Consider the following 14,894-nt stretch of genomic DNA (forward strand, 5'->3'; position numbering starts at 1 on the left):
CAGTCCAATTTGAGTCCTTGATCACCAAATGGGCAGGGTCCCAAAAAATAAAAAATAAAAAACAGAAACCAAGATGTCCCCTGGCTTAAACTGTCCATGCACAGGGAATAATAAAGAAAACAAACTAATAAATGTCCTGAGGCGCTAGCTGAACCTCAATGAAACAACAACAACAACAATAAAAACTATTTAACCAGAACAAAGGTGTATGACCAATCCAGGTGAAAATGGAAAAAAAAAACACAAAAAGGAAAAGTTGACTTTCCAAAAAAAGTAATCCAGCAGCAGAAAAAGAATGAATTGGTTAGATCTCACCCAGCATTCAGGAAACAATACAGCAGCAAAATCACCCTGGTCTGGAAATGTCCATCCAACAAACCATTTCCCAACAAAGAGGTAGCTCTGATGAATAATCCTTTTAAGTCCCAGGGTAAAACAAGAATGGCTTGGTGAGACAATAAACAGTAATCCAGAGGATGGACATAAAGACTTCAATAAATCTTTATTAATTTGCTAAAGCAAAGTTCAGACTCAGCTAAATAAGTTAATTGTAGCATAGATTCCAGCTTTTTGATATAAACTTCTGTCCTACATTTTTTTTTTTTATTAATGCTTTAAAAGTAGTAGCTTTGAAAAAACTTTTTTTCTAACAAACACACACACATCCACCACACCCTGCTTTCAACCAGTCAGGTGCCTGTAATGAAGAAATTGCCAAGTGGCTTAATGAGACATAGATAATCAATTAAAGTAGAACCAGGCCATTGCTATAAGGACACTTAAAATAATTAATTAGATAAATAGGATAATTGATGTAGGGATAATTACTAATATGTTATGTATGGAAGACAGGATATATAAAGCATTTACCAGGAAACCTGTAAAAATTACATTTGTGGCTTTAATATATAAATGCTTAATAAGCTTTCAATTAAACTGATAACCTTTTTCATCACAATATTTTCCATACGTAATTAAACTTTGCACGCATACAGTGTTTTACACAAATACATTGTTTTTTGGTGGCTATTCTGATTGGTTATGAACATCCCTACTATGTTAACATATACACATGTTCAATACCTTTAAACATTTAGGCAATGAAACGTAAACTTGGTGCACATCCATATTAACCAAGATTTCTTATGTTATTTAATTTTTTACATTTTTTCTAAACGCTTCATCATTTCTAGTATCTTGATGCAGTGTAAACCACTGGACTGAAAATCCAGGTAAAAAATGAAATTCTACTTAAGAAAAAATGTAAAGATGACTATAAATAGCAAATAAGGATTACTTTTTCAATGAAAATGTGTTTGATAGTTTGATAAGCGGTAAACAAACATGGACTAGATTTAATAAAATTGCTGTAGTGCAAAACAGTAGTAATTCATCTTCCTTCATTTCAAAGATAGCACACCTTGATCCTTTTCTCCACATTGCAGCAGAAATTTCTAGCTTAGAAAAAAAGTAACTCAATAAAACAAACATAAAAACGTATATATTTAGAACGATAACTGTGTGTTAATCAAAATCCCTATCTGTACATACACAAACTTTAACCACTGTCACGCTAAAATAAGGTTAGGATGATGCCAAAACACTTTCCTGGTTTCTCTCCCTTTGATTCTTTGTTGTCATCAATAATAATACTACTAATCTACTGCAAACTTAAGTGATACTTAACTTAGACTTTTAATAAAATAACTTAATTGCTCGTTAAGACAAAATGGTCATTTTTTTCTTTGTCATTTGCTCAGGAAATCTCAGCACTAAATCCATCATCCATTTTGGCATCAAACTACAAAGGAAACAAAAACACACGCTTTATTGTCCATGGTTTTATTGACCAAGGAGATGAAAACTGGCTCAAGGACATGTGCACGGTAGGACACACACTGATCATTGCTTTTTAAAGCTGGTATAAGCATATTCATCAAGAGCAAGTAAAGGTCAGGTTTAAGATCAGGTCTATCTCAATTTGATGCATATGAAAGGTGAGGGACAATGGCACTGGCTACAGTCAGAACAATAGCACTGGCTACAGTCAGAACAATGGCACTGGCTACAGTCAGAACAATGAGACTGACTACGGTCAGAACAATGGCACTGGCTACAGTCACTGAGGCTGTGCAAGCAAACATTTGGAAACGTGACCTTAGTTTTCTGAATTCTTGTAAAAAATAGAACAGTATTAATAAACTGTTTTGTATATCAGACCATTCTTTTCTGTTTTCTACTGTTTTTAAAATGCTTATTTGGCAGGCTAAATCCTAACTGACTTCCTTTACTCCACAGCTGATGATGCAAATAGAAGATGTGAACTGTATCTGTGTTGACTGGCAAGGAGGGTCGAGAACCGGCTACCTTCAGAGTTCCCATAACATCCGAGTCGTCGCGGCGGAAATTGTCTACTTGATCAAATACTTACAGGTGAATACAGAGGGTGGCTAGCTGTCGTAGCAAAAGATCAACAGCACAACAATGCACTTGCAGCCCATGAATTACTTATTCTTCTTCACAGATCAATAAAAAGTAATTCAGTTAAACCGATTATTCGCTGCTGTTACTAATGTTTGTTAAAAATGACTTGTTTGTTTATCAAACAGAGCAACTACAACCAGGCACCTGCTGATTTCCATGTTATTGGCCATAGTTTAGGGGCCCACTGTGCGGGAGAGGTCGGCAGGAAAATCAAAGGTCTTGGAAGAATAACAGGTACAGTAAGTCTATGAGAAGCCATGTTTTTCTGAGCTCTTGTATATGTACAACCAGTGGTTACCATTCACAAAGATAAACGCAGTAGTAACATAGTTTAAAAAGACATCAATCTATAGTACAACTGGAGCAATCATTTTGTCACAAAGCAATCTAATGCACTTATGCTAAACCAAAAAAGATGTAGGTATAACGAAAGAACACAATAATTAATAAACAAAAACTTATGAAAGTTTACCACAGTTCATTTGCACAGTAATTTAGCAGTTTTGTCCAGTGGTTATACTGTGTATTTACCATTGTTTACCATGGTTTGCAATGTGTTTTTTTTATTTTATTTTTTATATATATTTACTGTTCCTCCTCTAGACTTTATGGTCCTTACCTATGCTTTACCATGCTTTCTCTGTGCTTTATTAAACTTTGCTATGCTTGTACATGTCTAAGGGTCCTTATTATTTGCAAACAGATACACATAGTGAAATAACTATAGAAAATAAACAAAGTGCATGAATCAGTAAGCCATGTGCTTGAACCCAGGCATTGCATAAGATTATTTCATAAATGTTTAGTAGCAGCATTCAGTATTTACCCACTTGTTGGGTGACACATGGGAAGCAATGCTGTTAAATCCTAATTGCGCTCACATGTAAATAACACATTGGAAGAAAGGTGATTTCTAATGTGTGTTTTATACAGTTAAGAGTTCTACTTGCTGGTTTAGGTGTTTTCTCATGTAGATCCTCAGATGAGCCATTGCAGTTTTCAATACTATAAACAGGCTTCCATTTAACCTGCTTTGCTAAGACAGCTCTCGTGTTTTTGTAAAATGTGAATTATTAACTGTTCAGGTTGATTGGGGGCTGGGTGGCTGTGAATGTAAAGGGCCAACATTTTGACATCTGAATGTATTTGTGGGTCCTTGTTAGTGATGATTTAAGCCCTGATTCACTATAGCTTGGTTACAGACAGTTAGTTATAGAGAACTGCAATAAGCTACCATTAAGTGGTTTACCTGTGTCTTAAAGCAGTGTCTGTGTCTTCTAACTGAAGTAGCATTGCTCCTTCGAACCCTGTGTCCATCAATGAGGACATTCCAATTAAGTGTTAAATACTAAGTTTTTTTCAGCCTATACTGGGACTGTAGGGGTTATAATTATATGCTAACTAACTTTAAATATTTTTTAAACCCTCAGGCCTAGACCCTGCACAGCCTTATTTTCAGAATGCATCGCCTTTAGTCCGATTGGATGCCAGTGATGCAGTTTTTGTTGATGCCATCCATACTGATTCAGCACCCATGGTCCCTAATCTTGGTAAGGTTTTTTTCTTTTGTGTTTTTTTTTTTTTTTTTTTTTTTCTCAGCACGGTGCGTATATCCCTTAAAATCTTCTTTTTCCATTAATTTGCCACTCAAAAAAACTCTCCCCTTAGTTTAAACTAGGGACATCTTAAACATGTGTTTATACAGACTAGTATTCCCCTAATATCAGTTTAGAAAACAATTGAGAAAAGCAGATATTGACATTCTTTAAATCTAACCTCTGCAAAATGGTGTGTAGTTGCTGCTAATACAGTAGGTTTCAATAGGGACTTGACTTATAAATATAGATTAATCCTCTGTTTTGAGGAGGATGCATTAGTTAGACCGTCTGAGTTAAACTGCTCAAACCACAAGCAGGGGCATAGCTAGGACTAGCATATCCTGCTCATGTTACGAAGGTGAAAGTTATCATCTTATGGAGCCTGGAGATTATTAATGCAAACTGCAAAGCAATATATGTCGCTAACTCTTTAGCCAGTAACCCACCTTGGATGATGTTTGAGATTTCATGACACATATTACTCTATTCACGCTGTTAGAAATATGTGATATTAAAAGGACAAGAAGAATATAACTTATAAATGAATAAGTAGATGGGTTTATACCTTCATTGAGAGACATGCGTTTGGTTCACTGCTACTGAAGTTAATGCTGAGACTGGTGCTACACTTGGAACTGGTAAGACTGGTGCTGCTACTGCTGGAACTGCTGCTGCTACTGCTGGGACTGGTAAGACTGGTGTTGCTTCTGCTGGAACTGGTGATGACACTGCTGGGACTAGTGCTGCTGCTGGAACTGGTAAGACTGGTGCTGCTACTGCTGGACTGGTGCTGACACTGCTGGGACTGGTAAGATTGCTGATACTAGTGCTAAGACTGATCAGACTGCTGAGACTGTATGAGGCCATGATTAAAAACACTGATTTAGAAGGCTTTACTTTAAATTAGAGTTTGCCAATCCTCCTATGGCCTGATCTATCAAAATGCTGTAACCCTCCTGGGACATGTCTTTGTGGGCCTATAGCAGGGCAAGGCCATTCCATCTGTTTTCATCCATACTGCTGCGAGACCAATCAAACATATTGAAAGGAGGCACTCAGTTAAACTCTTTCTTGTCATGAACAGGGACCCGTGGAATTCGTTTGCTGCGAAAACACGGATTGTCTATATGCAGTCAGAGAATTTTTAGTTTTATTTTAGTTTTACACTTAGGGCGGGACAAAAAACATGCAAGGGTTTTTTGTCTGTTTGTTTGATAAGCAAACCAATACATTTATCATATATAATCATCAACAAAGGCAATGTTGCTTTAAATTTTACGTAAATATACTTTAAACTGCTTCTGGTGTACAGAGGTCAGGGTTGAACGAGGCGCGCTGTCACATTCATGCTGGAATGTTGCTGCAGTTTACTTCAGTATCCAGCGCGTTGTTACCACTGAACAAGCTGTTTAAAGATGCTGAAAACAATTTTTTAAATAATCACTGGTATTAAAAACAGTACTTCCTTGGATTTCTTTCTCTAACGAAAAAATTAGGAAAATAACTTTTTTTAAACTGCTGTGAATTTATAAATAGAATTAACTCTGATTTATAAAAACGTATCGCAGCTAAACATCACATTGCACGGGACTGTTACCAGAAAAACAATATCAATATAAGAAATAGAACCACTAAACATTCTTACCCAGAGTTGGCTTCTTCTGAAAGAAATATTTTACAGACTGGCTTCTTTGTTTCATAAATGAGTATGTACAGTACCGAACCGTCCACTGAATCTACTGAATCTATTAATGATTTAGATTCTGGTATAGTAAGCAAACTTGTTAAATTTGCAGACGACACAAAAATAGGAGGAGTGGCAAACACTGTTGCAGCAGCAAAGGTCATACAAAATGATCTAGACAACATTTAGAACTGGGCAGACGCATGGCAAATGACATTTAATAGAGAAAAGTGTAAAGTATTGCACGCAGGCAATAAAAATGTGCATTATAAATATCATATGAGAGATACTGAAATTGAAGAAGGGAACTATGAAAGACCTAGGAGTTTATGTAGACTCAGAAATGTCTTCATCTAGACAATGTGAGGAAGCTATAAAAAAGGCCAACAAGATGCTTGGATATATTGTGAGAAGTGTTGAATTTAAATTAAGGTAAGTAATGTTAAAACTTTACAATGCATTAGTAAAACCCCATCTGGAATATTGTGTTCAGTTCTGGTCACCTTGTTACAAAAAGGATATTGCTGCTCTAGAAAGAGTGCAAAGAAGAGCAACCAGAATTATCCCAGGTTTAAAAGACATGTCGTATGCAGGCTAAAAGATTTGGATCTATTCAGTCTTGAACAAAGAAGACTACGCGGTGATCTGATTCAAGCATTCAAAATCCTAAAAGGTATAGACAATGTTGACCCAGGGGACTTTTTTGACCTGAAAAAAGAAACAAGGACCAGGGGTCACAAATGGAGATTAGATAAAGGGGCATTCAGAACAGAAAATAGGAGGCACTTTTTTTACACAGAGAATTGTGAGGGTCTGGAACCAACTCCCCAGTAATGTTGTTGAAGCTAACACCCTGGGATCCTTCAAGAAGTTGCTTGATGAGATTCTGGAATCAATAAGCTACTAACAACCAAATGAGCAAAATGTGCTGAATGGCCTCCTCTCGTTTGTAAACTTTCTTATGTTCTTGTGTTCTAAATAGCCTTATATACGGGACTACCCGCTGCTCCAGGGGCTGGTTGCACTAATGAGAACTAAAAATGGGATTGAATCTGATTTCACTGGATGTTGGATCCAATTCTGGAGCTACATGCGGCATAATTAGGGAAACTGACCAATGAGAACAAGAAGCGAGCATGTCTGTGGTGCAAAATTTATATACAGCCTAAGATCACAATAATGTTACAAAGAAATGGAAAATAAAAAAATAATATGAAAACATGTCGATTATATGCCACTATTAAAAATGTAAGTGGGCACATCATTTAAAAAAAAAAAAATCTTTAAATATAATTTTGTACTTTTTTTTTTTTCTTTCAAAAATGTACCTATCTGATTTTTACCAAGGCGGGCTGTCTCAGTGTATGCTACGCCCCTGACAAGTAAGGTATGGAAGTAAGAGATTCAAACCACTTAATAACCCCCCCCCCCTTCCCCCAACCTGTAGTTAGTGGTGGCATAGAGGGCTAAACACCCCTTAAAATGTGCACAAAAAGGGGAAAACCCAATAAGGAGAAAATGAAGGGATTTGGTTTGATAGTGACACCTTGTGAAACATTAGCTGTAACATGCCTTACTGCATTATAGGATTCGGAATGTCCCAGGCTGTTGGCCACCTTGACTTCTATCCAAATGGAGGAGAACAGATGCCGGGATGTAATAAGAATGTTATTTCAAAAATTATAGGTTTGGATGGCATATGGGAAGGTCAGTTTGTATTTATTTATTATTTATCCAAGCTGTATCTTTTTCAGAATCAGAATCTTAAGTGAGTTTTCTCAAGCGATAGTGCCTGTGGATATAGGCTGTACCATCTGGTAGATGACTGTGATGGGAGTCCTAAGCCTTCATTGAGAGGGCACTATCGCTGTTAGAATTATTTTCCTTAAAAATTATATTTGAAGCCTGAACAGTGTAGCCCCTTTATCAGGTGGCCCTTTAGGCTAACTTTCTTACTTTTGCAATGAGGTGCACGAAACACGGTTTAAAATTTACTGACAGGTTGGATCTGGTCATCCAAATGGTGAGTTTCCTCCTGATACGTACCTGAGTAACTCTCAAATGTATTTTAAAAACAAACCATTTGAACAACCGCTCAATTCTTTGTGCAGGTTTGATAAGGGCATTTATGTATAATCTGAATAATGAAATGATCACAGCTGTTACACATTAAAGGCATTTATGATTAAACGCTCAATGATTACAATTTTATTTGCTGCAAAATGACAACAAATATTTAGACTCCCATTTGTACCCCTCCACCCCATTTCAAACTTAAAAATCATGTTACTAGCATTTTGCTTGACTTCGTATTTACACTTCCCCTGATACTGTTTTTATACAACAGATCAAGGTTGTTAGCATTCAAAGTGTTTCGTGTTAAAGCCTCTTACCATATTCATAGTACAGACCACTTGCTTTCAGTGTCTTTAGCTGTATTCTATGATTCCATTATACGGTGGAGAGTACTAGAAGTGGACCTCATGACTGCCACATTGTTTATAACCTCTTGATATATAAATGATACAGATCGGAATTATTCTATTTTTATGCTTTTATTTTGTATTCCTGTTATTTTTTGCTGCCTTCTCCTGCCAGGACCCCTTTGAATATGAGATGAATATCTCAAGGGATCTATCTTGGTTAAATAAATACACATTTCCATTTTACTTCATGCTAACAAACAGTTCGATTTGAAGACATACCCCTTGAGTATGCTTTGTTTTTGCTTTCAATTCTAGTTTAGCTTTGAACTGCCAGTTTCAAGTGGAATGACTTGTTGACAGAATTCTTGTCCATAGTGTTTTTTCTTTGTTATTAATATTGTTTTGATTTAATAGGAACCCGGGATTTTGTGGCCTGCAATCATATGAGAGCTTATAAGTATTACGCCGATAGCATCTTAAACCCCGGAGGCTTTGTTGGATACAAATGTAATTCAACTGAGGATTTTGTGGCTGTAAGTTTTATCATCATGGAGCTGACTTTCAGCACAGCAAATGATAAAGGATTTGAAAGTAATAGTTTTAAAAATCAGTGTATAGTGGGGAGCATATCCACAATTCAAAGAAAAAGCAAACAAAAACATCTTCACAGGGACAGAGACAATGATAAGCACGACACATTGTATTTATTATAAATCATGCATGAGAAATACCAGTGCATATTAGCATACAGCTTAGTTATAAAGTTAAGAAAATAATGTATTTTATGTAGGAAAATGTGAGACCTATAAAATGATAGTAATTCATATTAGGTCAGTTATACTGGAATTAATTTGTCAAAGCAGGTTGTATTAGACAATCAGAGAAGCAGAATTTGTTCAATAGCAACCCAGTGATATAAACTAAAGCATGCTACTGTTGTGACACCCAGGGGAAGGGTTTCCCATGCCCTACTGAAGGCTGTCCTGTGATGGGTCACCACTCTATTACATTCAAGGCACGTGCTGGCACTAAAAACATGAAGTTCTATCTCAACACCGGCGATGCCAGACCCTTCATGCGTACGTATGCATATCAATACAACTACCTTAGAAACAATTCGATAATACTAGACTCTGATACTGACACTATACAACCAACTGCAAGTTCTTTGTATCAGATGAAAATGACATCATATTAAAAATAGTTGTTTAATTATTCTTATTTATTATAAAAAGTATATATAGTTTAGGGTGCTGTGTCAGATACAGGCTGATCTTGTCTTGTATCAGTTTATGACAGTTTTTATCATTTGGAAATGTCATTACATTGAAGTTATCTGTACTATTAAATCTAATTGTAATATAGATACTAAAAAAAACTACAATCTACTGTGCTTTAAAATACAAGCTATTTTCCTTATATTTTAATCCTATATACTGTGTATATATATATATATATATATATATATATATATATATATATATATATATATATATATATATATATATATATATATAAAAATATATATAAAAGGATAAAAACATTATATACAGTATGTTCCTAATATACAGGGTGATTCACAATTGGTGCAAAATTTGTTTTGTATTTTAAATTCTATTTAAATATTGACATCATTGAACAACTATCTGGTTGCTAAATGGTGTGTCACAGTGTCTCTGTCATAGACATTTTTGATTTGCATGTCATCTTGTTGCCCAAACCACTAGAAACCTCCAGCACTGGACACAGCACACCTGGTTCTACTCAAGCAATGCTTTGGAAGCAGCTCAATCAGAATGCATTATACTGTAGCAGGACCCAGATACACCTCCCTTTCTATAAACTAAAATCTTACAAGTCAAAATGTTTGTTATGATTGTTACCTCTTGATTGTGTTTTGGAAGTTGTGGATGATGGATTCTTGTTTTTACATTGTTAACTTGCAGCTTTCCCTTTTCTCCACACAGGCTGGCGCTACAAGGTTACAGTAACTATAACCGGTGACCGAGATGTGTCAGGCACTCTGAAAGTGTCCTTGTATGGGACAAAGGGAAACACAAGACAGCATGTAATCGCCAAGTGAGTGATTCCTCTACTGATTTATACCTGGGGCTATCAAATCCAAGTGTGTCATATTTGAAACAGGATTGCATTTGCTTAAAGGATTAAAGATTGTACTTCAGTAACAAGTTCAATCCTCGCATCCTGGTAACTTTTACCCGTGGTCTCAAAATGGCTCTTGAATGTCCTCTCTCTAACTACAGATGTAAGTTTAATGACGGTTAAACAAATTAGCTCAAGCACAGCTGTAAGGTAAGCAGTTGTGGGACACAGACGAACAAGGAATTGAGACCTTGTGTAGAAGAGAAGTATGTTCTGTGTCTGGAATAATATTGTAACTCATGCCATGAAATTGATCGTGTTTAGATATATTTAGAGTGTAAGCAGAGTTCACAAAGTTCAACTTCACACACACACAGTTAGGCAGGATATTTAAGACAGCCACTTGAAAGTGTGAGTGAAAAAGCTTAACTAAAAATCCACTCCTGATGACAGACCATCGCCATACCAGACTGCTTCTCCCAGAACAATATTAATTGACTAGGTGCTAACGATAATGTTTAAGCTATATGTGTGTAACTTGTGTGTGAATACTGGAATCGATAAATAGAAACTTACTAACATAGCAATGGGTATTGTACACACTCATTTACAGGTGTCAAATTAGTTTCGTTACAATGGTACACCGGAGTGTAACTATTAACCTGTCCCCCTGGTTTAGTTATCCCTCTACCATTATATAACACTGGGATAATGGATTCATTGGGTGGGGGTCCTGGGTCAAGATGCCCAATTTCAATGAGCAATGGAGCTTAGAAAGTTCAGGAAACCTTGCAGTAGATTACCAGTATGGGTCACACTTCATTTTTAGGGGCATTACAATTAAACTATTTACAAATGGTTTGCTAACATATTAACACATACTTTATTTTTTCATTAATGTTTGTAAATTACAGACATCTCAAGTTAATGAGCTCCACAATATAACAATATTAGTAGTTATTATTGTTATTATTATTATTATTATTATTATTATTATTATTATTATTATTATTATTATTATTTTAGCCAGTAAGTTTGAACAGCACTGGTTTGGTTAGTAAATAGTAACCTGTATATCTGATCTGATAAAAACAATGGTCATCGTGGTTGTTCTAGCCCAGGGATGAGCAATTCCGGTCCTGGAGGGCCAATTAAGCTCCTAATTAGCATTTAATTTGTCCAATTAAGTAATTTAGGGTACAGTTGGAACAAAAATCAGGAGGGACACCTGCCCTCCAGGACAGGAATTGCCCACCCCTGTTCTAGCGTGTGTTACATGTGTCTACAGCAGGCAACTAGAACAGAAGAGTAGATTCTAAACTCAAGCAGAATACAAAATAAAAAAGTATAAAGTAAAAAAAAAAACTAGCCGTGAACATTTATTAGAAGTTAGTAAATTTAGTTATTAACATCTAATACACAAAAAATGGTATATTCCAGTTGATCATGATCAATACCAGTGGGCTACCTGCTGCATCAGGATAACTGTGATAGGTCCTAATTTTTCTGTCTTTACTTACAGAACAAAACTTAAACCTGGAAGCACATACAGTGCCTTCATTGATACAGAGGTGGATGTTGGAGAAGTTCAAAAAGTGAAGTTCCTCTGGGATAACAGTCAAATCAACCCACTCCTGCCAAAGTTTGGAGCACAGTTATTGGTCTTGCAGAGCGGAAAGGACAGACAGATGTATGTAGACCAGTTATAGTTTACATGAGCTGCACTAACCTTGTTGCTTTCATGTTTTAAACTTGCACCAACTGGGATTTGGGCAGCTGGTTTGCCTCAACTCTTAATTATTATTATTATTGGAACATATTTATTCATTCTTTATACAATGCTCATGGTTGTTTCATCTGAACACACATTAATTTATATTTAATGTGATTTTAGATGATGTGACAGATGAACACTAGAGGGTACTGTTGACACATTTTTCACACTGATTTTCTCCTTACTTTTCAGACTGCAGTTCTGTGGGAGTGGGTCGGTCCGTAAAGAGGTCCTGCAGTCCCTAGTTCCATGCTAAAATGTGTAGAGTTAATGTTGACAGCCTGGATATTTAATAAATAACAATTGAAGCATTGTTGCCCTAATTTGTGATCTACTGTGTGTTGGATTAAGAGATGATCCTGATGCCTGCCAAGACCCTTATCATATTAAATGGTCTAACAATCTTAGCCGATACCAACATATTGTTTTAGTGGCAAATTATCACCCACCCATCAAAACACAAAATCTCTTGTTCTCAAAAGGATGCTCATTTTAAGATACTTTAATGACAATGTGGCTTGGTGGATTACCATAGTTCACGTTTAGAGGTACCTAATATAATTTCAAGATATCTGTAAATGCATTTACATTTCCCAACTAGATATCTGCGATTCATTTCAAGATAAATGATTTAGAGATATCTTGAAATATTTAAAGATAGCGTGACATTTTTAATGATATCTTGAAATGTAACTTGAGATATCTCTAAATGAGAATTTGGCTCTCCTTAATACTGTGCACTAGAAGGTGTGTGTGCTTACTAATATAAAGACACTTTGGGGGACCCAGTGTGAAGAGGAGCTATTGAACTCCTAGTCATGTACGCATGGTGGATAAGAGCAAAGCACCTTATAGACATATAAAAATAAAAAAAACAAGTAAATTGTGAAAAGGTAAGGGAACAAAAATAATATTATATATAATGTATTTATTTTTGTCACATACATATTAGGTCAGGTAACACAAGATCTTAAAAATGATTTAAACCAATATGCTTGCCCCTAAGAAATATTTTTTGAATGATAAACACCCTCCTCGTCGGTATAGATGTCTTAGATATCACTGTACCTTTACTTTCACAAGTGTTGGGTTGAATGATTAAGTGGCACACTTTGAAAGCATAAACAAAAATATAATTTAGTGCATATTTCTATATTTTTTTAATTACTAACGTAGCGTGCTGTACTTGATAGTACTGGTACAGAAAACATGAGCCACTAACACAAGTGCAGATTACTTACAGGCCTACTAATAAAGATAAAGAGAAGAAAAAAGTCAATAATAATAATACATCCCAAAATAAACCAAACACAATTTCAACCAAAGATATACAAACCAATAAAACCACAAATGTGCACAGTGCAGACCTTGACAATATTTAACTATATTTAACTATCTCATCACAGTAGTAAATATGTATTTATAGCAATTACAAATCAAGTCAGGTCCTTCACATGATATTATCATTAAAAACCTTCCCACTAAACACAATACATAAAATAGGCTAAAATAAGGGTGTTTCTCTACAAGAAAGAACAGAAACTAAAATAAACTCTCTACAGAACTACAGACTGTCAGGGAAATTGCCCTAACGAGGACACAATTACCTTACCATTGGCCTCCACCTGTGAACCATTAAAGTTGCTGTCACATTTTCTGGATAAAAACCCCACTGTTGAAGGATCATTGGTCAGGCTGTGAATCTGAAGGAAAATGAAGACCAAAGAGCATTCTACAGAAGTTAGAGATAAAGTAATACAAATGCATAGATTAGGGAAAGGGTACAAAATAACAAGTGTTTGGATATCCCAGTGAGCACAGTTGGATCAATAATCAGGAAGTGGAAGCTGCATCACACCACCCAGGCACTGCCAAGAAAAGGCCATCTCTCAAAACTCAGCTCACTTTGAAGGAGCTACAGAGTTCAGTGGCTGGGAGTGGAGTAATGGTGCACCAGTCAACCATATCAAGAGCTCTGCATAACACTGGCATGTATGGGAGGGTGGCAAGAAAGAAGCCGTTACTCAAAAGGTACCATCTGAAAGCACATCTGGAGTTTGCCAGAAAGCATGAGAGTGACCCAGCTGCGATGTGGGAAAAGGTTTTGTGGTCAGATGAGACCAAGATAGAGCTTTTTGGCCAAAACTCAAAGCAAACCTAACACTGCCCATGCCTCAAGACACACCATCCCTACAGTGAAGTATGGTGGTGGCAGCATCATGCTGTGGAGATGCTTCTCATCAGCAGGGACTGGGCATCTTGTTAAAATTGGAGGAAGAATGGATGGAGCAAAATACAGGGAAATACTGCAAGAGAACCTGCTTCAGTCCGCTAAAAAAACTGAAGCTTGGGAGGAAATTCACCTTTCAGCAGGACAATGATCCCAAGCACAAGGCCAAAGCAACATTGGAGTGGCTCAAGAACAAAAAGGAGAATGTCCTACAGTGACCCAGTCAAAGTCCTGATCTCAATCCCATTGATAATCTGTGGCACTATTTGAAAATTGCGGTCCACAAGTGTCGTCCAACCAACCTGAACAACCTGGAGCAAATCTGCCAAGAAGAATGGGCCAAAATCACTCCGACACTGTGTGCAAAACTGGTACATACTTACCCCAAAAGACTTAAAGCTGTTATTGCAGCGAAAGGTGGCTCTACCAAATATTCATGTTTTTTTATTTTTCTTAAAAATATTTCCCAACATAAAACCAATGTCACCTTATAATAATTGATTTTGAGTTCAGTGTTTTAAAATAAAATATCAAACAGAATTAAATTTCAATGTATATACAGACGTGCTCAAATTTGTTTGTACCCCTCCACAAA

The 14,894-nt window shown here is 36.2% G+C and overlaps 1 protein-coding gene across 1 annotated transcript in view; it reads left to right on the forward strand.

Moving 5' to 3' along the window:
• LOC117415986 (pancreatic triacylglycerol lipase-like) overlaps window positions 1–12,348 on the forward strand; it is a 36,414-nt gene extending 24,066 nt beyond the window's left edge. The window contains exons 3-12 of the mRNA XM_059027823.1: window positions 1,761–1,886; window positions 2,299–2,433; window positions 2,610–2,718; window positions 3,915–4,034; window positions 7,354–7,473; window positions 8,607–8,725; window positions 9,142–9,271; window positions 10,160–10,271; window positions 11,818–11,985; window positions 12,262–12,348. Coding sequence (XP_058883806.1) covers window positions 1,761–1,886; window positions 2,299–2,433; window positions 2,610–2,718; window positions 3,915–4,034; window positions 7,354–7,473; window positions 8,607–8,725; window positions 9,142–9,271; window positions 10,160–10,271; window positions 11,818–11,985; window positions 12,262–12,325 — 1,203 coding nt within the window. The 3' untranslated portion in view covers window positions 12,326–12,348. The remainder of the gene's footprint in view (window positions 1–1,760; window positions 1,887–2,298; window positions 2,434–2,609; window positions 2,719–3,914; window positions 4,035–7,353; window positions 7,474–8,606; window positions 8,726–9,141; window positions 9,272–10,159; window positions 10,272–11,817; window positions 11,986–12,261) is intronic.
• Window positions 12,349–14,894: the final 2,546 nt, after the last annotated feature.

Source organism: Acipenser ruthenus, chromosome 7 (assembly GCF_902713425.1).
Source record: "Acipenser ruthenus chromosome 7, fAciRut3.2 maternal haplotype, whole genome shotgun sequence".
Lineage (NCBI taxonomy): Eukaryota > Metazoa > Chordata > Actinopteri > Acipenseriformes > Acipenseridae > Acipenser > Acipenser ruthenus.